The sequence below is a fragment of the Tachyglossus aculeatus genome, chromosome 14, assembly GCF_015852505.1.
Source record: "Tachyglossus aculeatus isolate mTacAcu1 chromosome 14, mTacAcu1.pri, whole genome shotgun sequence".
NCBI classification, from domain to species: domain Eukaryota; kingdom Metazoa; phylum Chordata; class Mammalia; order Monotremata; family Tachyglossidae; genus Tachyglossus; species Tachyglossus aculeatus.
The window spans coordinates 38,876,594-38,900,120 of record NC_052079.1 but is presented as its reverse complement, the minus strand read 5'-3'; the positions used below and the strand labels follow the sequence as shown (position 1 = coordinate 38,900,120).

General features: G+C 45.8%; 1 protein-coding gene across 3 annotated transcripts in view; it reads left to right on the top strand.

The window, feature by feature from the left end:
- The window catches only part of NTN4 (netrin 4), a 121,912-nt gene that overhangs the window by 2,215 nt on the left and 96,170 nt on the right, over positions 1-23,527 (top strand). For all 3 annotated transcript variants that reach the window (XM_038756358.1, XM_038756357.1, XM_038756356.1), the window contains exon 2: positions 11,641-12,170. In XM_038756358.1, the coding sequence (XP_038612286.1) occupies positions 11,641-12,170 (530 nt within the window). The remainder of the gene's footprint in view (positions 1-11,640; positions 12,171-23,527) is intronic.

Genomic DNA, 23,527 nt, shown 5'->3' with positions numbered 1-23,527 from the left:
CCAATTTGTCCTTCCCAAGCGCTTAGCCCAGTGCTCTGCACATAGTAAGCACTCAATACGATTGATGATGATGATGTGTGTGATAATAACCGTTCAGTCATTCGATCCTATCCCTTCTTACCTCCTTCCCTTCCCCGCAGCACCTGTTTATATGTATATATGTTTGTGCATATTTATTGCTCTATTTTACTTGTACATATCGATTCTATTTATTTTATTTTGTTAGTCTGGTTTTGTTCTCTGTCTCCCCCTTTTAGACTCTGAGTTGGGTAGGGACCGTCTCTATGTGTTGCCAATTTGACCTTCCCAAGCGCTCTGCACATAGTAAGCGCTCAATAAATGCGATTGATGATGATGATGTGTGTGATGATAACCGTTCAGTCATTCGATCCTATCCCTTCTTACCTCCTTCTCTTCCCCGCAGCACCTGTTTATATGTATATATGTTTGTACGTATTTATTACTACATTTATTCATTTATTTTACTTGTACCTATCTATTCTATTTATTTTATTTTGTTAGTCTGGTTTTGTTCTCCGTCTCCCCCTTTTAGACTGTGAGCCCACTGTTGGGTAGGGACTGTCTCTCTATGCTGCCAATTTGTACCTCCTTCCCTTCCCCGCAGCACCTGTTTATATGTATATATGTTTGTACGTATTAATTACTATTTATTTTACTTGTACATATCCATTCTATTTATTTTATTTGGTTAGTCTGTGAGCCCACTGTTGGGTAGGGACTGTCTCGATATGTTGCCAACTTGTCCTTCCCAAGCGCTTAGCCCAGTGCTCTGCACGTAGTAAGCGCTCAATAAATACAATTGATGATGATGATGATGTATGTGATAATAACCGTTCAGTCATTCGATCCTATCCCTTCTTACTGCCTTCCCTTCCCCACAGCACCTGTATATATGTTTGTACATATTTATTACTCTATTTATTTATTTATTTTACTTGTACAGATCTATTCTATTTATTTTATTTTGTTAGTCTGTTTGGTTTTGTTCTCCGTCTCCCCCTTTTAGACTGTGAGCCCACCGTTGGGTAGGGACCGTCTCGATATGTTGCCAATTTGTCCTTCCCAAGCGCTTAGTCCAGTGCTCTGCACATAGTAAGCGCTCAATAAATACGATTGATTGATTGATAGGGACCGTCTCGATATGTTGCCAATTTGTCCTTCCCTAGCACTCTGCACATAGTAAGCGCTCAATAAATACGATTGATGATGATGATGTATGTGATAACCGTTCAGTCATTCGATCCTATCCCTTCTTACCTCCCTCCCTTCCCCGCAGCACCTGTTTATATGTATATATGTTTGTACATATTTATTACTCTGTTTTACTTGTACATATCTATTCTATTTATTTTATTTGGTTAGTCTGTGAGCCCACTGTTGGGTAGGGACTGTCTCGATATGTTGCCAATCTGTCCTTCCCAAGCACTTAGTCCAGTGCTCTGCACATAGTAAGCGCTCAATAAATACGATTGATGATGATGATGATGTATGTGATAACCGTTCAGTCATTCGAGCCTATCCCTTCTTTACCGCCTTCCCTTCCCCACAACACCTGTATATATGTTTGTGCATATTTATTACTCTATTTATTTATTTATTTTACTTGTACAGATCTATTCTATTTATTTTATTTTGTTGGTCTGTTTGGTTTTGTTCTCCGTCTCCCCCTTTTAGACTCTGAGCCCACTGTTGGGTAGGGACTGTCTCTCTGTGCTGCCAATTTTTACCTCCTTCCCTTCCCCGCAGCACCTGTTTATATGTATATATGTTTGTACGTATTTATTACTCTATTTATTTTACTTGTACCTATCTATTCTGTTTATTTTATTTTGTTAGTCTGTTTGGTTTTGTTCTCCGTCTCCCCCTTTTAGACTCTGAGCCCACTGTTGGGTAGGGACCGCCTCTCTATGTTGCCAATTTGTCCTTCCCAAGCGCTTAGCCCAGTGCTCTGCACGTAGTAAGCGCTCAATAAATACGATTGATGATGATGATGATGTATGTGATAATAACCGTTCAGTCATTCGATCCTATCCCTTCTTACCTCCTTCCCTTCCCCGCAGCACCTGTTTATATGTATATATGTTTGCACGCATTTATTACTCTATTTATCTATTTTACTTGTACCTATCTATTCTGTTTATTTAATTTTGTTAGTCTGTTTGGTTTTGTTCTCCGTCTCCCCCTTTTAGACTGTGAGCCTACCGTTGGGTAGGGACCGTCTCTATGCGTTGCCAATTTGTCCTTCCCAAGCGCTCTGCACATAGTAAGCGCTCAATAAATACGATTGATGATGATGGTGATGTATGTGATAATAACCGTTCAGTCATTCGATCCTATCCCTTCTTACCTCCTTCCCTTCCCCGCAGCACCTGTTTATACGTATATATGTTTGTACATATTTATTACTCTATTTATTTATTTTACTTGTATATATCTATTCTATTTATTTTATTTTGTTTGTTTGGTTTTGTTCTCCGTCTCCCCCTTTTAGATTCTGAGCCCACTGTTGGGTAGGGACGATTGATGATGTATGTGATAATAACCGTCCAGTCATTCGATCCTATCCCTTCTTACCTCCTTCCCTTCCCCACAGCACCTGTATATACGTATATATGTTTGTACATATTTATTACTCTATTTATTTATGTATTTATTTATTTATTTTACTTGTACATATCGATTCTATTTATTTTATTTTGTTAGTCTGTTTGGTTTTGTTCTCCGTCTCCCCCTTTTAGACTCTGAGCCCACTGTTGGGTAGGGACTGTCTCTCCATGCTGCCAATTTGTACCTCCTTCCCTTCCCCGCAGCACCTGTTTATATGTATATATGTTTGTGCATATTTATCACTCCATTTATTTTACTTGTACCTATCTATTCTATTTATTTTATTTTGTTAGTCTGTTTGGTTTTGTTCTCCATCTCCCCCTTTTAGACTCTGAGCCCACTGTTGGGTAGGGACTGTCTCTCTGTGCTGCCAATTTGTACCTCCTTCCCTTCCTCGCAGCACCTGTTTATATGTATATATGTTTGTACGTATTTATTACTCTATTTTACTTGTACCTATCGATTCTATTTATTTTATTTTGTTAGTATGTTTGGTTTTGTTCTCCGTCTCCCCCTTTTAGACTGTGAGCCCACCGTTGGGTAGGGACCGTCTCGATATGTTGCCAACTTCTCCTTCCCAAGCGCTTAGTCCAGTGCTCTGCACACAGTAAGCGCTCAATAAATACGATTGATGATGATGATGATGTATGTGATAACCGTTCAGTCATTCGATCCTATCCCTTCTTACCTCCTTCCCTTCCCCACAGCACCTGTGTATATACGTATATACGTTTGTACATATTTATTGCTCTATTTATTTATTTATTTTACTTGTACATATCTATTCTATTTATTTTATTTTGTTAGTCTGTTTGGTTTTGTTCTCCGTCTCCCCCTTTTAGACTCTGAGCCCACTGTTGGGTAGGGACCGTCTCTCTATGTTGCCAATTTGTCCTTCCCAAGCGCTTAGTCCAGTGCTCTGCACACAGTAAGCGCTCAATAAATACGATTGATGATGGTGATGATGATTGAGCGCTTACCCTGTGCAGGGCACTGGACTAAGCGCTTGGGAAGGACAAGTTGGCAACATAGTCGTTCGTTCAGTCGTAATTATTGAGCGCTTACCGAGTGCAGAGCACTGGGCTAAGCGCTAGGGAAGGACAAGTTGGCAACATATTCATTCATTCAGTCGTACTTACTGAGCGCTTACTGAGTGCAGGGCACTGGGCTAAGCGCTTGGGCAGGACAAGCTGGCAACATAGTCATTTATTCAATCGTATTTATTGAGCGCTTACCGAGTGCAGAGCACTGGACTAAGCGCTTGGGAAGGATAAGTTGGCAACCTAGTCGTTCATTTAATCGTATTTATTGAGCGCTTAACCATCATCATCATCAATCGTATTTATTGAGCGCTTACTATGTGCAGAGCACTGTACTAAGCGCTTGGGAAGTACAAATTGGCAACATATAGAGACAGTCCCTACCCAACAGTGGGCTAGGAGTTTCAGGCCCAAGAGAGGAAGTGGGCAAGGAGTGCGCAGTGAAATAGACAAGATCGAAGTACAGAGAGTAGGTTGGTGTTAGAGTGAAGTGCATACACTGGGTCGTAATACAAGTTATGTAGGAGGGAGAAAGCTGCTTGAGCGCCTTCAAGCCGATGGTAAGAAGTTGTTGTCTGATGCAGAGATGGACGAGAAGTCACTGGAGGTTTTTGAGAAGTGGGGCAGGTGAGGACTGAGGAGGTTTTTTTTGAACGTGTGCAAAGCACTGGACTGAGCGCTTGGGCAGGACAAAGTTGGCAACATATTCATTCATTCAGTCGTATTTATTGAGCGCTTACCGTGTGCAGGGCACTGGGCTAAGTGCTTGGGAAGGACAAGTTGCCAACATAGTCATTCATTCAGTCATACTTACTGAGCGCTTACCGAGTGCAGGGCACTGGGCTAAGCGCTTGGGAAGGACAAGTTGGCAACATAGTCATTCATTCAGTCATATTTATTGAGCGCTTACCGAATGCAGAGCACTGGACTAAGCGCTTGGGAAGGACAAGTTGGCAACATATTCCCCCCCTTTTAGACTGTGAGCTCACTGTTGGGTAGGGTCTGTCTCTATATGTTGCCAACTTGTACTTCCCGAGAGGTTAGTACAGTGCTCTGCACACAGTAAGCGCTCAATAAATACGATTGATTGATTCAATCGTCTGTATTGAGCGCTTACCGTGTGCAGAGCACTGGACTAAGAGCTAGGGAAGGACAAGTTGGCAACATATTCATTCATTCAGTCGTATCTATTGAGCGCTTACCGTGTGCAGGGCACTGGGCTAAACGCTTGGGAAGGACAAGTTGCCAACATAGTCATTCATTCAGTCGTATTTATTGAGCGCTTACCGAATGCAGAGCACTGTCCTAAGCGCTTGGGAAGGACAAGTTGGCAACATATTCCCCCCCTTTTAGACTGTGAGCTCACTGTTGGGTAGGGTCTGTCTCTATATGTTGCCAACTTGTACTTCCCGAGCGGTTAGTACAGTGCTCTGCACACAGTAAGCGCTCAATAAATACGATTGATTCAATCGTCTGTATTGAGCGCTTACCGTGTGCAGAGCACTGGACTAAGAGCTAGGGAAGGACAAGTTGGCAACATATTCATTCATTCAGTCGTATTTATTGAGCGCTTACCGAGTGCAGAGCACTGGACTAAGCGCTTGGGAAGGACGAGCTGGCAACATATTCATTCATTCAATCGTATTTATTGAGCACTTACCGAGTGCAGGGCACTGGACTAAGCGCTTGGGCAGGACAAGTTGGCAACATAGTCATTCATTCAATCGTATTTATTGAGCGCTTACTGTGTGCAGGGCACTGGACTAAGCGCTTGGGAAGGACAAGTTGGCAACATATTCATTCATTCAATCGCATTTATTGAGCGCTTACTGTGTGCAGAGCACTGGGCTAAGCGCTTGGGAAGGACAAGTTGTCAACATATAGAGACGGTCCCTACCCAACATCGGGCTCACAGTCTAGAAGGGGGAGACAGGCAATGAAACATATTAACAAAATAAAATAAATAGAATAAATATGTACAAATAAAATCGGGTAATAAATACATACAAACATATATACATATATACAGGTGCTGTGGGGAGGGGAAGGAGGTAAAGTGGGGGGGCGGAGGGGGAGTGAGCCCACTGTTGGGTAGGGGCCGTCTCTATATGTTGCCAACTTGTACTTCCCAAGCGCTTAGTACAGTGCTCCGCACACAGTAAACGCTCAGTAAATACGATTGAATGAATGAATGAATATAACATATTTATTCTATTTATTTTATTTTGTTAATTTGTTTTGTTCTCTGTCTCCTCCTTCTAGACTGTGAGCCCACTGTTGGGTAGAGACGTCTCTATATGTTGCCATTTTGTCCTTCCCAAGCGCTTAGTACAGTGCTCTGCACACAGTAAGCGCTCAATAAATGCGATTGAATGAATGAATATAACATATTTATTCTATTTATTTTATTTTGTTAATATGTTTTGTTTTGTTCTCTGTCTCCCCCTTCTAGACTGTGAGCCCACTGTTGGGTAGAGACCGTCTCTATATGTTGCCAACTTGTACTTCCCAAGCGCTTAGTCCAGTGCTCTGCACACTGTAAGCGCTCAATAAATACGATTGAATGAATGAATTAATCAATTTGTTAAGCGCTTACTATGTGCCAAGCACTGTTCTAAACGCTGGGAGGGGGGAATATACAAGGTAATCAGGCTGCCCCCCATGGGGCTACCAGTCTTAATCCTCATTTTACAGACGAGGGAACTGAGGCCCAGAGAAGTTAAGTGACTGGCCCAAAGTCACACAGCAGACAAGCGGAGGAGTCGGGATTAGAACCCATGACCTCTGACTCCTAAACCTGTACCCTTTCCCCTAAGCCACACTGCTGCTCCACCTGTGTTTGTACATATTTATTATTCTATTTTACATGTACAAATTTATTCAATTTGTTTTATATTGTTAATATGTTTTGTTTTGTGGTCTGTCCCCCCCATCCCCTTCTAGACTGTGAGCCCGCTGTTGGGTAGGGATCGTCTCTATACGTTGCCAACTTGTACTTCCCAAGCGCTTAGTACAGTGCTCTGCACTCCGTAAGCGCTCAATAAATACGATTGAATGAATGAATGGCTGGCGAGGCCCGGGGTCCCGCCCCTTTGCCCCGCGGCCTCCTCCTCCGAGGAGGATGCCCGGCTTGCCCCTCTCCTCCCTTGCCAGCACGGAGGGTGGGCAGACTTGGGGGGAGAGCTGGTGGCCGCCCCCCATCCGGACCCCTCATTCATTCATTCCATCGAGCGCTCTGCACAGAGTCAGCGCTCAGTAAATGCCCTCGTTATTAGGATGGAGCGCTCACCGTGTGCGGAGCACTGCACTAAGCGCTTGGCCGCCCCTTCATCCACCCCATCATCATGATGGAGCGCTCACTGGGTGCGGAACACTGCACTAAGCGCTTGGCCGCCACTTCATCCATCCAAGCGTACTGATTGAGCGGTCACTGTGTGCGGAGCAGTGTACTAAACTCCGTTCAAGCGTATTGATTGAGCGCTCACGGTGTGCGGAGCACTGCACGAAGCGCTTGGCCGCCCCTTCATCCATGCCGTCGTCCTGATGGAGCGCTCACTGTGTGCAGAACACTGCGCTAAACGCTTGGCCGCCACTCCATTCAAGCGTATTGATTGAGCGCTCAGTGTGTGCGGAGCACTGCACTAAACGCTTCATCCATTCCATCGTCCTGATGGAGCGCTCACTGCGTGCGGAGCATTCATTCATTCATTCGTATATCACAGTAAGCGCTCAACAAATACAATTGAATTTATTGAGCGCACTGCACTAAACGCTTGGACAAGTGGGCAACATGTGCCCGGCCTTTGGAGTCGGAGGTCGTGGGTTCTAATCCCGGCTCCGCCACTTGTCACCTGTGTGACTCGGGGCCAGTCCACTTCTCTGGGCCTCAGTTCCCTCATCTGTAAAATGGGGATGAAGACTGGGAGCCTCCCCGTGGGCCAACCTGATCACCTTGGAACCTCCCCGGCGCTTAGAACAGTGCTTGGCACATAGTAAGCGCTCACTAAATGCCGTCATTATTATTATTATTATGTAGAGACGGTCCCTGCCCAACCCCGGGCACCCAGGCTAGAAGGACCAAAGGGGTCCGCAGGCGGCAGCGGGCAGTGCCCACCGAAGCACTGTGCTGAGCGCTGGGAAAGTACGATCCCAACCCAGAAGAGAGCCCATCCCTGCCCATAAAGGGCGTCCTCACCACCCTCCTCCCCCGGGCCCGCCTGTGCTGCCCGGGCCACCCGTTCATTCAGTTCATGCCATCGTTTTGACTGAGCGCTTACTGTGTGCGGAGCACTGTACTAAGCGCTTGGGAGAGGACAGGTGGGCATCCCCCTCCCTATCCCCCCTGCCTTACCTCCTTCCCCTCCCCGCAGCACCTGTATACATATATACAGGTATATATATCATCATCAATCGGATTTATTGAGCGCTTACTATGTGCAGAGCACTGTACTAAGCTCTTGGGAAGTACAAATTGGCAACATATAGAGACAGTCCCTACCCAACAGTGGGCTCACAGTCTAAAAGGAATAATGGCATTTATTAAGCGCTTACTATGTGCAAAGCACTGTTCTAAGCGCTGGGGCGGTTACAAGGTGAACAGGTTGTCCCACAGGGGGCTCACAGTCTTAATCCCCATTTTACAGATGAGGTAACTGAGGCACGGAGAAGTTAAGTGACTTGCCCAAAGTCACACAGCTGACAATTGGCGGAGCCGGGATTCGAACCCATGAACTCTGACTCCAAAGCCCGGGCTCTTTCCACTGAGCCACGCTGCTTCCCCAGTGAGGCAGCTATGTCTGTAAATATGTCTGTACATATTTACCTGTATATATATGTCTGTACGTATTTATTACTCTATTTTATTCGTACACATTTATTCTATTTATTTTATTTTGTCAATGTGTTTTGTTCCCCGTCTCCCCCTTCTAGACTGTGAGCCCGCTGTTGCGTAGGGACCGTCTCTATATGTTGCCAACCTTGTCCTTCCCAAGCGCTCAGTACAGTGCTCTGCACACAGTAAGTGCTCAATAAATGCGATTGAATGAATTGAATGAATGTAGAGACGGTCCCTGCCCAACAGCGGGTCCCAGGCCAGGAGGAGGAGGAGGGTGCCCAGACCTGGCTCTGAGGACCTCGCTGCCCTTCCTCGCCCACCCTTGGGCTCAGAGTGAGGGGGAGACAGGGCATCGCACCCCTGTTCTTCTCTCTTTAGACCCCCCGAACTCGGGGTGACCCCCTCCACCACCAAATTTCGTCCGAGGACCGAGGAATCCAGGCTCCTTCAGAGCCCACCATCCTGCCCAGCTTTGCCCACCCCAGCTCTGCCCAGCCCAGCCCTGCCCCTGTAGAGGACCTTCCCTGACAAACTTGGATGGAGCTCCAAGGATCTCCAAGGATTCTGCGGACCGATCGGGAAGTTTCTGACCCACCCTTTCACGTGGGCTGTTTGTTATTGGGAAAGCAGGGGGCAAGAGCTGTTTCACGGTCCGCACAATTTCCGTGGAGTGAGGTTGTTGATTTAAATGCCTCCAGTCGTGCCCCCACAGATACATATAAACGCTTATAAACTTTTCCCCTTTCTAAACCACGTTGTGGCAGAAGTCTAAAAGGAGTCAAACCGGTGTAAATAAGCACGGCCAGGCAAATGTTTCAAGTCCGACAGCCTCGTATGGGCAGTGTGGTATATGATTTTCCCCTAGATGCTCTGCAGGTGAGTCATGATGATGATGATGATGATGGCATTTGTTAAGCGCTTACTATGTGCAGAGCACTGTTCTAAGCGCTGGGGGGATACAAGGTGATCAAGTTGTCCCACGTGGGGCTCACAGTCTTAATCCCCGTTTTACAGATGAGGGAACTGAGGCTCAGAGAAGTTAAGTGACTTGCCCAAGGTCACACAGCAGACATGTGGCGGAGCCGGGATTCAAACCCATGACCTCTGACTCCAAAGCCCGTGCTCTTTCCAATGAGCCATGCTGCTTCTCATGGCATACTGTCTGTCTGTTTGGATGCCCTTTCCATAACTGATTGCCATATATGTTGTATATGGCAATATGTTGCCGTATATGTTGCCAATTTGTACTTCCCAAGCGCTTAGTACAGTGCTCTGCAAATAGTAAGCGCTCAATAAATACGATTGATGATGATGATTGCTGCCCGTCAGTTCTCCAGCGAGCCCGAGTGCAGACTAGCATATGGTTAAAACGGTCCAAGGATGCCCCTGATTTTAGATGCGAAAACACTGCACGGAGTTGAAGGTTATTTCCTCCTTTCCTCCCAAGTTGTCGTTTGATGGCCTTCTGTTATCACAGAAATGCCACGTCTGTTCTATTCCAGCCTTTGGTGGGACAGACTTTAGGGTTTTGTTAGACTGGTTACAGTCGCCTCTTTCCCTGCTTGCTTTTCTTTGAATTTTGTTTTTAATAATTAGTAGCCGTGGCGGTGTTGCATTTCAGATTCTTAGAACAGGATCACATAGTTGAAAAGTGGATAAGAATGTGCAATAACTAAGGCCTTTATCGCAAGCTAAACGGGTTTGGCTTTAAGAAACTAAAAAGTTCAAGTCTTTTGGAGCGCTTCTGGAGGTTATGGGTGGGGGGAGGAGTGTGTTTGTGTGTGTGTGTGTGTGTGTGTGTGTGTGTGTGTGTATCTGTGTGTTTGTTTCTCTAAAATGGTGCTCTGGCTCAGAGACTGTGTTTGAATGTGGTTGCAGAGGCTGCCAAACTCCAAACATCCTCCTGTTAGGCAGGTAACTTCACTGCATAAGACAATAAAAGTGAAGCCTCTAAGATAAGCTTTTCTGCCACCTGCCAAGTTCACAGTTGACCCCTTTGTCAGTTTTGTTTACTTTGTATCAAGGGTGGATTTTGGGTGTGTGTTTGAGCAACAACTGTCCTTTTTACTACTCGACTCTGTCTCCACGTTTTATGCTTTTGCAGTCAGAGAAGAATTTGTTCTGAATGTTCCATCCATTAAACAACCAATATTGCTTCTCCAGTTGAAGTCACTCTTTCCTTGGCTATTAATGTAAAAGCAAAAAGGATCCCTTTTTGGCTTTGAGTCATTTCTCGGGAAACCCTAGGTTTATTCAGGCAGACATAGAGTTAATGTGTGAAATGAATGATGCCAGGTGGGAAAGATTATATATTCATATTTAAAATATTAAGATTTGCTGCTTGTATCCAAGTTACAGGAACCTTCATTTCCATTTATTTTTAGATTTTAAATGAAGATATTGCAGGTCAAGAGATGTAGCGCGGTTCCTCACTGGCTGCCAATGTCAAAAAGCAGGGAGGTTCTAAAAGCGTTAAAACCCCCAACCCACATCTGTGGAGATTTTCTTTTCTTCTTAGACACTTTGGTTGGACGAGATTTAAATTCCAAATGTAAAGAAACTACGATAATAAAGCCTACGGGGGAAATGCAGAGCAGCAGTGCCACCCTGTCCAAGTTACAGCAGCGTGGCTCAGTGGAAAGAGCACGGGCTTTGGAGTCAGAGGTCACGGGTTTGAATCCCGGCTCCTCCACACGTCTGCTGTGTGACCTTGGGCAAGTCACTTAACTTCTCTGAGCCTCGGTGACCTCATCTGTAAAATGAGGATTAAGACTGTGAGCCCCACGTGGGACAACTTGTTCCCATTGTATCCCCCCATCCTCATCATCAATCGTATTTATTGAGCGCTTACTATGTGCAGAGCACTGTACTAGGCGCTTGGGAAGTACAAATTGGCAACACAACGCTTAGAACAGCGCTTTGCACATAGTAAGCGCTTAACAAATGCCATCATCGTTATTATTATGATTATCCTTAATTTGCGATCAACTGTTCCTTCAAAACGGGAGAGGATGATGACCTCAGCCATAGTTGGCCACCTCAGGCGGACCAGGCTGAAGGGGCACCTTCCCAGGGAGGTTGGCTTTGGAGTGACCTTGGTTTTGTTTGTTTTTGTTTGTTTTTATTTCCCCCGCTTAGGGCTGAGTGGCGGAGCTGGAGCAAGGTCGCACTGCGTAAAGGCCTGCAACCCTCGGATGGGAAACCTGGCCCTCGGGAGGAAACTCTGGGCCGATTCCACCTGCGGTCGCAACGCCACCGAACTCTACTGCTCTTACAGTGAGAACGCGGACTTGACCTGCCGCCAGCCCAAGTGCGACAAGTGCAATGCGGCGCTCCCACGGCTGGCTCACCTCCCCTCCGCCATGGCCGACTCCTCCTTCCGCCATCCCCGGACGTGGTGGCAGTCGGCCGAGGACGCCCGCAGGGAGACGATCCAGTTGGACTTGGAGGCCGAGTTCTACTTCACCCACTTGATCCTGGTGTTCAAGTCGCCCAGGCCGGCCGCCATGGTCCTGGAGCGGTCCCAGGATTTCGGGAAAACGTGGAAGCCTTACAAGTACTTTGCCTCCAACTGCTCCTCCACCTTCGGCCTGGAGGATGACGTTGCCGAGAAGGGAGCCGTTTGCACTTCTAGATACTCCAGGCCCTTCCCCTGCACTCGTGGAGAGGTAAGAGTTGAACCCAGCCTTCTTCTGAATAGACACCAGAGCCCACCCGCACCGAGTGTAATGTTGACAAAATGAATTGCCTGGCTGTTTGATCATAACTCCGTGTCCCACACACCAGGAGTGTAATGGTAACAAAATGTATTGCCTAAAAATTGGTTGATTATAACAGTGTCAGTGACTATTAAACCCACTTGCCACCCAATTTACCGAGCGTTTACTGTATGCAGAGCACTCGACTAAGCACTTGGGAGAGGACGGTACTACGGAGTCGGTAGACGGGATCTCCACTCGCAAGAAGCTCACAATTCGTTGGGGGAGACGGACGTTAAAATAAATTACGGGTAGGGAATTGGCAGTTGTATGTATATACCTCCTGTGGGCCTGGGGGAGGATTAATAAAGTGCCTAGGTGGCACAGAACCAGTATGTAGGGGACACAAGGAAGGGAGACTAGGGTGAAGAATTGAGAGGTTAGGGAAGGGAGGAGATAGGATTTAGTAGAGTTTTGAAGATGGGGAGATTGGTGGTCTGCTGGAGAGGAAGGGGGAGGGAGTCCCATGCAGCGGGGAGGGCTTGAGCTAAGGGTCCAGAGGGAGAAGGATGAAATCATCATCATCATCAATCGTATTTATTGAGCGCTTACTATGTGCAGAGCACTGTACTAAGCGCTTGGGAAGTACAAATTGGCAACATATAGAGACAGTCACTACCCAACAGTGGGCTCACAGTCTAAAAGGGGGAGGAAATGGAGGCCTGGTCCATAGTTTGGGGTTAGAGAAGGAAGGGTGTTGGCTAGGCTGGAATGGGAGAGGAGCACTGGCCACAAATGACCTAGAGCCAGCAGCACTGGGAAATTGGCTTCAAGAGAGAGGTGCATCAGTTAGCCAAGAGACACTGTTCTCTAGACCCGTGTTGATCACTTTCCTACTCAAATGGGAAGTAAATAAAAACAAAGCCACCAAGAGAAATGACATGTTTGTCAGAGGGAGGAGAGAGAGCCTTTTATGACAATGGGTTTTATTGCGAAGACTACAAAATAGCTCTGGCAAACAATAGAGAGAAAAGAAGAAACAAACTTTCAAGACCCTTGGCAAGTCGCTTGCTTTTTATTCTCTTACCTACTTTTACTGCGGTTGGGCACTTGGGGGCTGTTTTGGGGGTGGGGGCACTCAAGTCATTTCACCGATGCTGGTTCATGGGATGTAGGCGTTGTCATTTCACACCCAGTGTCTGAGCAACTCACTTTTGTCGGGTAATCAATCCATCAATCCATCGTATTTATTGAGCGCTTACTGTGTGCAGAGCATTGTACTAAGCGCTTGGGAAGTACAAGTTGGCGACATATAGAGACGGTCCCTACCCAACAGTGGGCTCACAGTCTAGAAGGGGGAGACAGAGAACAAAACAAAGCATGTTAACAAAATAAAATAAATAGAATAGATATGTACAAGTAAAATAAATAAATAAATAGAGTGGTGAAGAGGGAAGGAAAGCACGGTTTATTTTAGATGCACCACAGGAGAGGGGTCTGGAACAGGGATGTTATGAGGAACTAGAAGTAGAGCAGGTGGACAGCGTGGCTCAGTGGAAAGAGCATGGGCTTTGGTGTCAGAGGTCATGGGTTCAAATCCCGGCTCCGCCAATTGTCAGCTATGGGACTTGGGCAAGTCACTTAACTTCTCTGTGCCTCAGTTACCTCATCTGTAAAATGGGGATGAAGACTGTGAGCCCCATGTGGGACAGCCTGATCAGCTTGTAACCTCCCCAGCGCTTAGAACAGTGCTTTGCACATAGTAAGCGCTCAATAAATGCCATCATTATTATTATTATGGAAGTGGGCTATCAAGAAAGGTCCAAAAGCATGCATCACTTATCAGTGAATCGAGTCGATGGATTGATTGTAAGGGGGAAAAGAATGCCCAGTCTTGTCAACTAGAGCCCCTGCTTGAAGTGGCAGAGCCGGGATGAGAGATTGTGGGTTCTAATCCCGGCTCTGCCACTTGTCAGCTGTGTGACTTTGGGGAAGTTACTTAACTTCTCTGTGCCTCAGTTACCTCATCTGTGAAATGGGGATGAAGACTGTGAGCCCCACCTGGGACAGCCTGATAACCATGTATCTCCCCCTGTGCTTAGAACAGTGCTTGGCACGTAGTAAGCGCTTAACAAATACCATCATTATTACTATTATTTTTATTACTGTTGACCCTTTACTCTATGAAACGTGGGCACGTGTGAAGCCATTGCTTGAAGAAGCAGCAGGGCCTAGTGGATAGAGCACAGGCCTGGGAGCCAGATGGTCATGGGTTCAAATCCCGGCTCCGCTATGTGACCTTGAGCAAATCACTGCACTTCTCTGTGCCTCAGTTCCCTCATCTGTAAAATGGGGATTGAGACGGGGAGCCCCACATGGGGCAGGGACTCTGTCCAACCTGATTTGCTTGTATTCACCCCAGCGCTTAGTACAGTGCCTGGCACGTAGAAGTGCTTTTCAAATACCATTATTATAATTTTAAGGCCCAATATTATCTATTGAATGGGTCTGAGCACCTGCAGCTGTGGGTTTGGGAGTGTGATTTCCCCCATTCTGTTTGGAAACTGGAATTAAAGGCACCCTCTAACTGCTTTCTATTCTCCTTTCTGACCCATAAAGTTAACTTCATATTAAAGATTTGTCTTCACTCAGCATCAAGATTTTTAAAGCAACTGGGACTTAATGATAACAATAGTGATCGATTAATCACATTTATTGAGTGCTTACTGTGTGCGGAGCACTGTGCTAAGCGCTGGGGCGAGAATAATGTAACAGAGTTGGTAAGCACATTCCCTATCCACCAGGAGCTTAATGTTAGTCTTTTTAAGTGCTCGCTATATTCCAAGCACTGTGCTAAGTGTTGGGGTAGAGACAAAATCGTGAGATCGGACACAGTCCCTGTCTTATACAGTGCTCTCGGTCTAAGAGCGAGGGAAGCAGGTATTTTATCCCCATTTTACAGATGATGAAATGGAGGCACAGAGAGGTTAAGTGGCTTGCCCAAGGCCGTAGAGCAGGCAAGTAGTGGAGCTGGGATTAAGATAAGGGTCTCTTGACTCCCAGGTTTGTACGTTTTCCATTAGACCATGTTTGAAATCAGTCAATCAGTCAATCACATTTACTGAGCACTTACTATGTGCAGAGCACTGTACTAAGCACTTGGGAGAGTACAGTACAACAGAGTTGATAGAAAGTTTCCCTGCCCACAAGGAGCTTACAGTCTACAGGGGGAGAAACAGATCGTGTTCTAGGTTGAGTCCAAATGGTGGACTTGAGCTTTAAATTTATTTTAGAGTTGGTGTAAAAATGGCCCATCGTCCATGCCACTTGGACATCTGCACCTGTGAATTTATAGCAGCACTTTTCTGGTGACCAGATGGTAGACACGCTTACCTAGCCAATACCCCATTTAATTTATTTCAGTGGGCTACATTAACACTAGCTGCCAAAAAGTAACAAGTACCTCACTCAGCAACTCCAAAGTCTCATATGCCGTTTTAGGCTGTATGGGTTTCGTTTCCTCCAGTGCTCACGCCCAATTCCAGGAGACAGTAATTTTAATTAGAACAGTGGTTTCACTGCATTTCTGTGTTACAGTATTTAGTTTCATCTTTTTAAAACTTTCACTGTATAACCTAAATAGCGAAGTTATTTTTTGGATTTTTAATGGTATTTGTTAGGCACTGTACTAAGCAGTGGGGTAGATACAAGCTAATCAGGTTGGTCACAGTCCCTGTCCCATATGGGGCTCGCAGTCTTAATCACTGTTTTACAGATGAGGTAACAGAGAAGTTAAGTGACTTGTCCAAGAACCCACAACTGATAAGTGGCAGAGCCAGGAGAAGAACCTAGGTCCTCTGACTCCCAAGACTGTGCACTTTGTCAGATTCCCTTCTGAGCTTCAGATTCCCAACTGCTCACAAAGTTTATTTTCCTTGCTGGTTCTGTTTCTGTACCATATGTAAGTGGAGGAAGCACCTCCAGCAGAAGAGAGTCACATTGAGAGTCAGGGATTATAGGAAAGGATCCCAGGTGGGATGATTACCTGTTCCTCCTCTCTGTCTTTGGAATGTAAATTAGTGCTGCGCTAGCACGTAATATGGCAGTAGAACCTTTGCATCAGTTCTCTCTTTTGGATTCCCTGGGTTAAGCGTGAAGAGGTATCTAATTCAATTTCAAAGAGAAAATGGCAAGTTTTAGCCATTTCTAATTTCCAGTATCCCAACTCTGCAGCCTCTTTCATACAGACCTATTCCCTTCTCTCTATGTTCTTTCCTTCCTCAGGGAACCTTCCCTGGTTGACCCAGATGGGCCCCAGTCAGTGGGAATACACTGTCCCTCAAAAAGGTTGTGGCTGAAACCCATTTTACAACATTATACTCTTTAGCTCTTAGGCCATTCACGGTCATCATCATCATCATCATCATCAGTCGTATTTATTGAGCACTTACTATGTGCAGAGCACTGTACTAAGCGCTTGGGAAGTACAAATTGGCAACACATAGAGACAGTCCCTACCCAACAGTGGGCTCACAGTCTAAAAGGGGGAGACAGAGAACAAAACCAAACATACCAACAAAATAAAATAAATAGGATAGATATGTACAAGTAAAATAAATAAATAAATAAAGAGTAATAAATATGTACAACCATATATACATATATACAGGTGCTGTGGGGAAGGGAAGGAGGTAAGATGGGGGGATGGAGAGGGGGACGAGGGGGAGAGGAAGGAAGGGGCTCAGTCTGGGAAGGCCTCCTGGAGGAGGTGAGCTCTCAGCAGGGCCTTGAAGGGAGGAAGAGAGCTACCTTGGCGGAGGGGCAGAGGGAGGGCATTCCAGGCCCAGGGGATGACGTGGGCCGGGGGTCGATGGCGGGACAGGCAAGAACGAGGTACGGTGAGGAGATTAGCGGCGAAGGAGCGGAGGGTGCGGGCTGGGCTGTAGAAGGAGAGAAGGGAGGTGAGGTAGGAGGGGGCGAGGGGATGGACAGCCTTGAAGCCCAGGGTGAGGAGTTTCTGCCTGATGCGCAGATTGATCGGTAGCCATTGGAGGTTTTTGAGGAGGGGAGTAATATGCCCAGAGCGTTTCTGGACAAAGATAATCCGGGCAGCAGCATGAAGTATGGACTGAAGTGGAGAGAGACACGAGGATGGGAGATCAGAGAGAAGGCTAGTGCAGTAGTCCAGACGGGATAGGATGAGAGCTTGAATGAGCAGGGTAGCAGTTTGGATGGAGAGGAAAGGGCGGATCTTGGCAATGTTGCGGAGCTGAGACCGGCAGGTTTTGGTGACGGCTTGCATGTGAGGGGTGAATGAGAGTCTTTTGTTTGAGAACTCTGCTGCTTGTGTCTTCAGTCCTGAAGACAGTGGTGACCTTCCTGTAAGATGTCAAACTAAAAAAACAACAACAAAAGAACCCCAGCTAAGAGTCCAAGAGAATATTGTTGCCATATGAAGCCTTTACCCATTTTACTTGCCCAGTATCCAAACTCATTAGTAAATAATTGTAAGTGTGTGTTTAGAGGTAAAAGTCGGTGAAAGAAGGAAAGAGGGAGAAGAAAAGTGTGCAGGTAGGAATTTTAGGGTAGGATGCTATAGCTCTTTCCATTTATGAGCCTGGAAACTATCCTTTTTCTTTTTTCTGGGGCATCCTCTTAGAACATACGCTGATGGGTTAGTTAGCAAAATGGCAGCAAAGAGTAGTTCACAAGTTACCTCACCTGGTCTGTCCTCACGACTGAGGGGTAGCTTTTAATGCAGAAAGGATTTGGAGCTGAAGGTGCTCCCAAAGTTTTTCAGAAACTAAGGGCAAGGGGGCCAGAGGCTGGGGTGGGGCTAGTGATTAGGGACAGAGGCCCTGCTATAGTGCTTGGACCTAATCTAATCCTGGGCAGTCAGTCGGTCAGTGGTATTTACCCAAACCAAGTCCTTCCCCCATCATCATCAATCGTATTTATTGAGCGCTTACTATGTGCAGAGCACTGTACTAAGCGCTTGGGAAGTACAAATTGGCAACATAACTGTAGACAACCCAACTATCCTCCCTGGCTCACGCTCTTCTCTCTCATCCATCGTACATATTCACTCTGTCACCAAATCCTTTCATTTCAACTTTCATAACATCTCTAGAATCCACCCATCCCTCTCCATCCAAACTGCTACTCTCCTGAGCACTTATATCTCGCCTTGACTACTGCATCAGCTTCCTCCCTAATCCTATATCCTGTCTTTCCCCTGTCCAGCCCATTTCACTCTGTTACCCGGATCATTCTTCCTAAATAAGCCCTTCAGTCCATATCTTCCCACTCCTCAAAAACTGCCTGTGTTGACCATCCACCTTCACATCAAACAGAAACTCTTTACCAATGGCTTTAAAGCACTCAGTCGGCTTACTCTCACCTATCTTACCTCACTGATTTCCCAACTTGCCTGCTTTGCTCCTTCAGTGCCAACTTAACATACCTCGATCTCACCGCTCTCACCGGCAACCACTTGACCCCTCCGGCCTGGAACTCCCTCACTTCAGACCATCATTCTTCCCACTTCCAAAGCCTTATTAAGATCACATCTCCTCCAAGAGGCCTTCCCCAACTCTCTCCCTTCGGGGTCTCCCATGCACTTTGACCTGTACTCTTCAAGCACTTCACCCTATAGCCCCACAGCACTTATGTATATGTCCGAAATTTATTTTACTGCCTGTTCCTTTAGACTGAAAGCTCTTTGTAAGCCAGGAACACGTTTATCAGCTCTGTTGTAGTCTCCTGAGTGCTTAGTATAGTAGTCCGCATGTAGTAAATGCTCAATAAATACTACTGATTGATTGATCACTTACAGCGTGCTGAGCACTGTATTAAGCACTTGGGAGAGTAGAGTACAGTAGAGTTGGTGGACAAGAACCCTGCCCACAGGGAGCTGACAGTCTAAAAGCAGTTATGGGGCTCTACACATAGTAAGTGCTCAATAAGTACCACTGATTGATTGAAATATGTGTATTTAAGTGCTGTGGGGCTAGGGGTGAGTAGAGATCAAAGTGCAAAGGCAGCAGAGAAGGGAGGGTGAATAGGGGCAATGAGTGCTTAGTGAGGGAAGACAACTTAGGGGAGACATGATTTTAGTAGGGCTTTGAAGGTGGGGAGAAGGTTGGCCTGTCAAATGTGAAGGGCGAGGGTGTTCCAGATCTGAGGAAGGAGGTGGGCAAGGGGTTGGAAACAAGATAGACAAGATGGAGGTACAGTGATTTTGTTGGTGTTAGAGGAGTAAAGTGTACGGGCTGGGTTGCAGCAAGGCAGGGGATGAGTGGGAGAGTTGACTGACAGGTGTTTAATGCCTGCATATCATCATCAATCGTATTTATTGAGCGCTTACTATGTGCAGAGCACTGTACTAAGCGCTTGGGAAGTACAAATTGGCAACATGTAGAGACAGTCCCTACCCAACAGTGGGCTCACAGTCTAAAAGGGGGAGACAGAGAACAAAACCAAACAAACTAACAAAATAAAATAAATAGAATAGATATGTACAAATAAATTAAATAAATAAATAAATAGAGTAAAAAAAATATGTACAAACATATATACATATATACAGGTGCTGTGGGGAAGGGAGGGAGGTAAGATGGGGGGGATGGAGAGGGGGACGAGGGGGAAAATGCATAATGCATAATGTGGGATGTGCATTTAGGCAAAAATGCTGAAGAATGAGGAGCAATAGGGAGTATTGATGTCACTGAGGCAATATTTTCTAGGCCTACAAAATCAGCAAAGCTCTCACCTGAACAAACACTCCCCAGAAATTAAGGACCCATGTATTTTGGCCACTAGATGCAAAAACAGTGCACTCCACCCATTAATTGGTATATGCTGGAAAACATCTATTCCCTCCTCAGTAAGAGATTTACATTTCTGAGGGGGAAAGGAGGACCTTCACATTGGAGTCCACAAAGCCCTGTGCCCCAAAATAGCTTGTTTGGTCCAGGAAGGGTCTGGACTAGGATGGGGCGGGCCCTTCCCACTCTTTCCTGACCTCCTTCTATGCCCAGGGGCCGCAGGAAGTCTAGCATTTGGGGCAGTGATCCCCTGGAAGTGTGGCCCCTGGGGTCCTTTCCTGGTCTGGTCGGTGTTGAGTTGAACCTCGTCTCGAGTTTCAGGGAACCACTCCAACAAGCAAGGCCAGGCAGGGCTGGACCAGGGCCAGGTTGAGCCGGGCCCAAGATTTTTGTCCTTTGCAGAGCTCAGGGCTTCCTATTTCTAGCCCAGTGGTATCAGAGGAGGAATAGAACGGAAACCTGGATGGTGGACGGGCTCTATCTGTCAACGAGATGGTATTGTACTCTCCCAAGCCCTCACAGGTCTCTTTTCAGCCTAAGTGCTCAGTAAATACCAGTGATTGATTGAGACAAGAATGCAGATATTGTTGACAGAAAAACTGGCAGAATATGCAACATAGTCTTGGTAGGTGGTATTAAGTAGGTAAAAGCGGTCAGTCACACAAAAAAGACTCTCTTCCCAATCCTGGTGGCAACCTACAATGGGCTGTTCTGCCTTGAAACTCAAGGTGAAATGGTGCCCAAATGCCTCACAACTTCATGAACTATGAAGTCAGATGCCCAAGGAATGCTCAGAAAGGAGAAGCAGTGTGGCCTAGTGGAAAGAGCAGGGGCCTGAAAGTCAGAAGAGCTGGGTTCTAATCGTGGCTCTGCCACTTGTCTGCAGTGTGACCTTGGGCAAGTCACGTAATTTCCCTGTGCCTCAGTTTCTTCATCTGAGAAAGGGGGATTCAATACCTGTTCTCCATGTGGGACAGGGACTTTATCCGATCTAATTATCTTGCATCTACCCCAGCACTTAGAACAGTGCCTGGCACATAGTAAGCACTTAACAAGTATTATTACTATTATTATTATTATTATTTCTTCATTCTGTGGCCCAGTAGTATTTTTGCTTGGGCTGATTGTGGACAAGGAACATTGTACTTCTTTGGTTACATTTTGGACCTTTCCTTTCTTTCTGATGTGATAGGCTCTAGATTTTTGCTGGATTTCATCTAAATATTTATATTACTTTGGTAGGTGGTATTCCACCAGGACCCTGTGTGAGATCTGGGCAGCTGAAGCTGACTCCCTTTTTACATGCTGCATTGAGGAATGCCACACACCAATGCATAAGGTCTGCCAGAGAATGTTCAAGAGATGACAGGTGTGGTTGAATGAAGACAGTGCCTCTTCTCTGGGAAGGCCACCCTCTTGGAGCCCCAAACTTCCCTTAATCATTGTTGTTGAAAACAAGCCAAAGTATTGTCCCTCTCCTCCAAGCACCACACCTACTGATGTTGAATCTGCATGGTTTATTTATGTTTGCTAAATCTCATTCCATGATCTCTGGTCCTTTCCTCTGAACAATACCAACCAAAATAGTTCCCAGTCCTCCAGAGGTTGAGGGGCTCTGGGGTAAGGGAGGGTCCCGAAGGATGAGTGACAGGCGAGCCTCGGTAAGCGATGTGGTGGGAGGTGGATGCAAAGTGATGAGCCCAAAGCAACAGGCCATGGACACTTCATACATGATAGAGAACACGAAACCATGAGGTAGTCTGGTAATTTAGATGTTTACGTGCATGTATAGTGTGAGAATATAGTAAATGACATTTACTATTCTTGATCATTGCTGATAAAATCAATTAGTATGTCTTCACCAAAAATGTTTTCTAAAAATTTGCCATTCCAGTTACCAGTTTATATTAACATTTAAATGTTATTTTATATAATGATGGTTTTTGTTAAGCGCTTACTATGTGCCAAGCACTGTTCTAAGCACTGGGGTAGTTACAAGGTAATCAGGTTGTCCCACCTGGGGCTCACAGATGAGGGAACTGAGGCCCAGAGAAGTCAAGTGACTTGCCCAAAGTCACACATCTGACAAGTGGCAGAGGCAGGCTTAGAATCCACGACCTTTGAGGCCTAAGCCCGGGCTCTTTCCACTAAGCCACGCTGCTTCTCTAAATAATGATGGTATTTGTTAAGTGTTTACTATGTGCAAAGCTGGGGTAGATACAAGGTAATCAGGTTGTCCCACATGGGGCCCACAGTCTTAATCCCCATTTTACAGATGAGGCAACTGAGGCACAGAGAAGTTAAGTGGCTGGCCCAAAGTCACACAGCTAACAAGTGGCGGAGCCGGGATTAGAACCCATGACCTCTGACTCCCAAGCCTGTGCTCTTTCCACTGAGCCACACTGCTTCTGACAGCATAGTAAGCGATTAATAAATACTATCATTATTATTGTTGTTCTAATACCACACGCCCATTTGCTCACATATTCATATATCTTAAAATACTGTACCAAGCTCAAAGGGAACAGGCATTGAATCCTGGTTTTATAGATGAGGAAACCAGGGACGGAAAAGTGAAGTAACTTTGCCAAGGTTACACAGTAGCCAACTGGTGGAGCTGGGATTAGAATCCAGGTCCTTTTACTCCCAGACCCATGTTCTTTCCGACTGAGAAGCAGTGTAACTCAGTGGAAAGAGCACGGGCTTTGGAGTCAGAGGTCATGGGTTCAAATCCTGTCAGCTGTGTGACTTTAGGCAAGTCACTTCACTTCTGTGTGCCTCAGTTACATCATCTTACACCAGCGCTTAGAACAGTGCTTTGCACATAGTAAGCGCTTAATAAATGCCATCAGTATTATTATTATCATCTGGAAAATGGGGATTAAAAGCGCGAGTCCCCTGTGGGGACAACCTGATCACCTTGTAACCTCCCCAGCGCTTAGAACTGTGCTTTGCACATAGTAAGCGCTTAACAAATACCATTATTATTATTATTATCCTCATACCACACATACATGTTAGTCACAAACATTTACTCAGATCATCTTCTACATAAACATAAAAATTTCCATCTGCATCCTTCCCTACTCCTTTTCCCACTCCACACCAACTCCTCTTCTCATCCCCTACATGCAAGGATATAAAACACAAAGAACTCAAATAAGGAGACATATAGAAAGGACATAGACAAACACATAGGGACACATGCACTAACACACTCATCTACTATACCGAGAATAAGAGAAATTCAGAGAAAGTGACAGAAAAATACAGAGAGGGCAGCAAAGAAAGGCTGAAAAAGGAAAACAAAAAAGAGAAAATGGAAAGTACATCTCCCAACTAATCCGATGAAGATTTGGCATTTGTCTTAGTCTACAATAAAATCAATTTGTAAAGAATAATTATGCATCGTGCTATTGTTAGCGTGCACCCTTCATTTTATAGTTCAATGGACGGCTTGCAGCATATTTGCATGGGCTTTGCATAATCTAGGCATTTTAT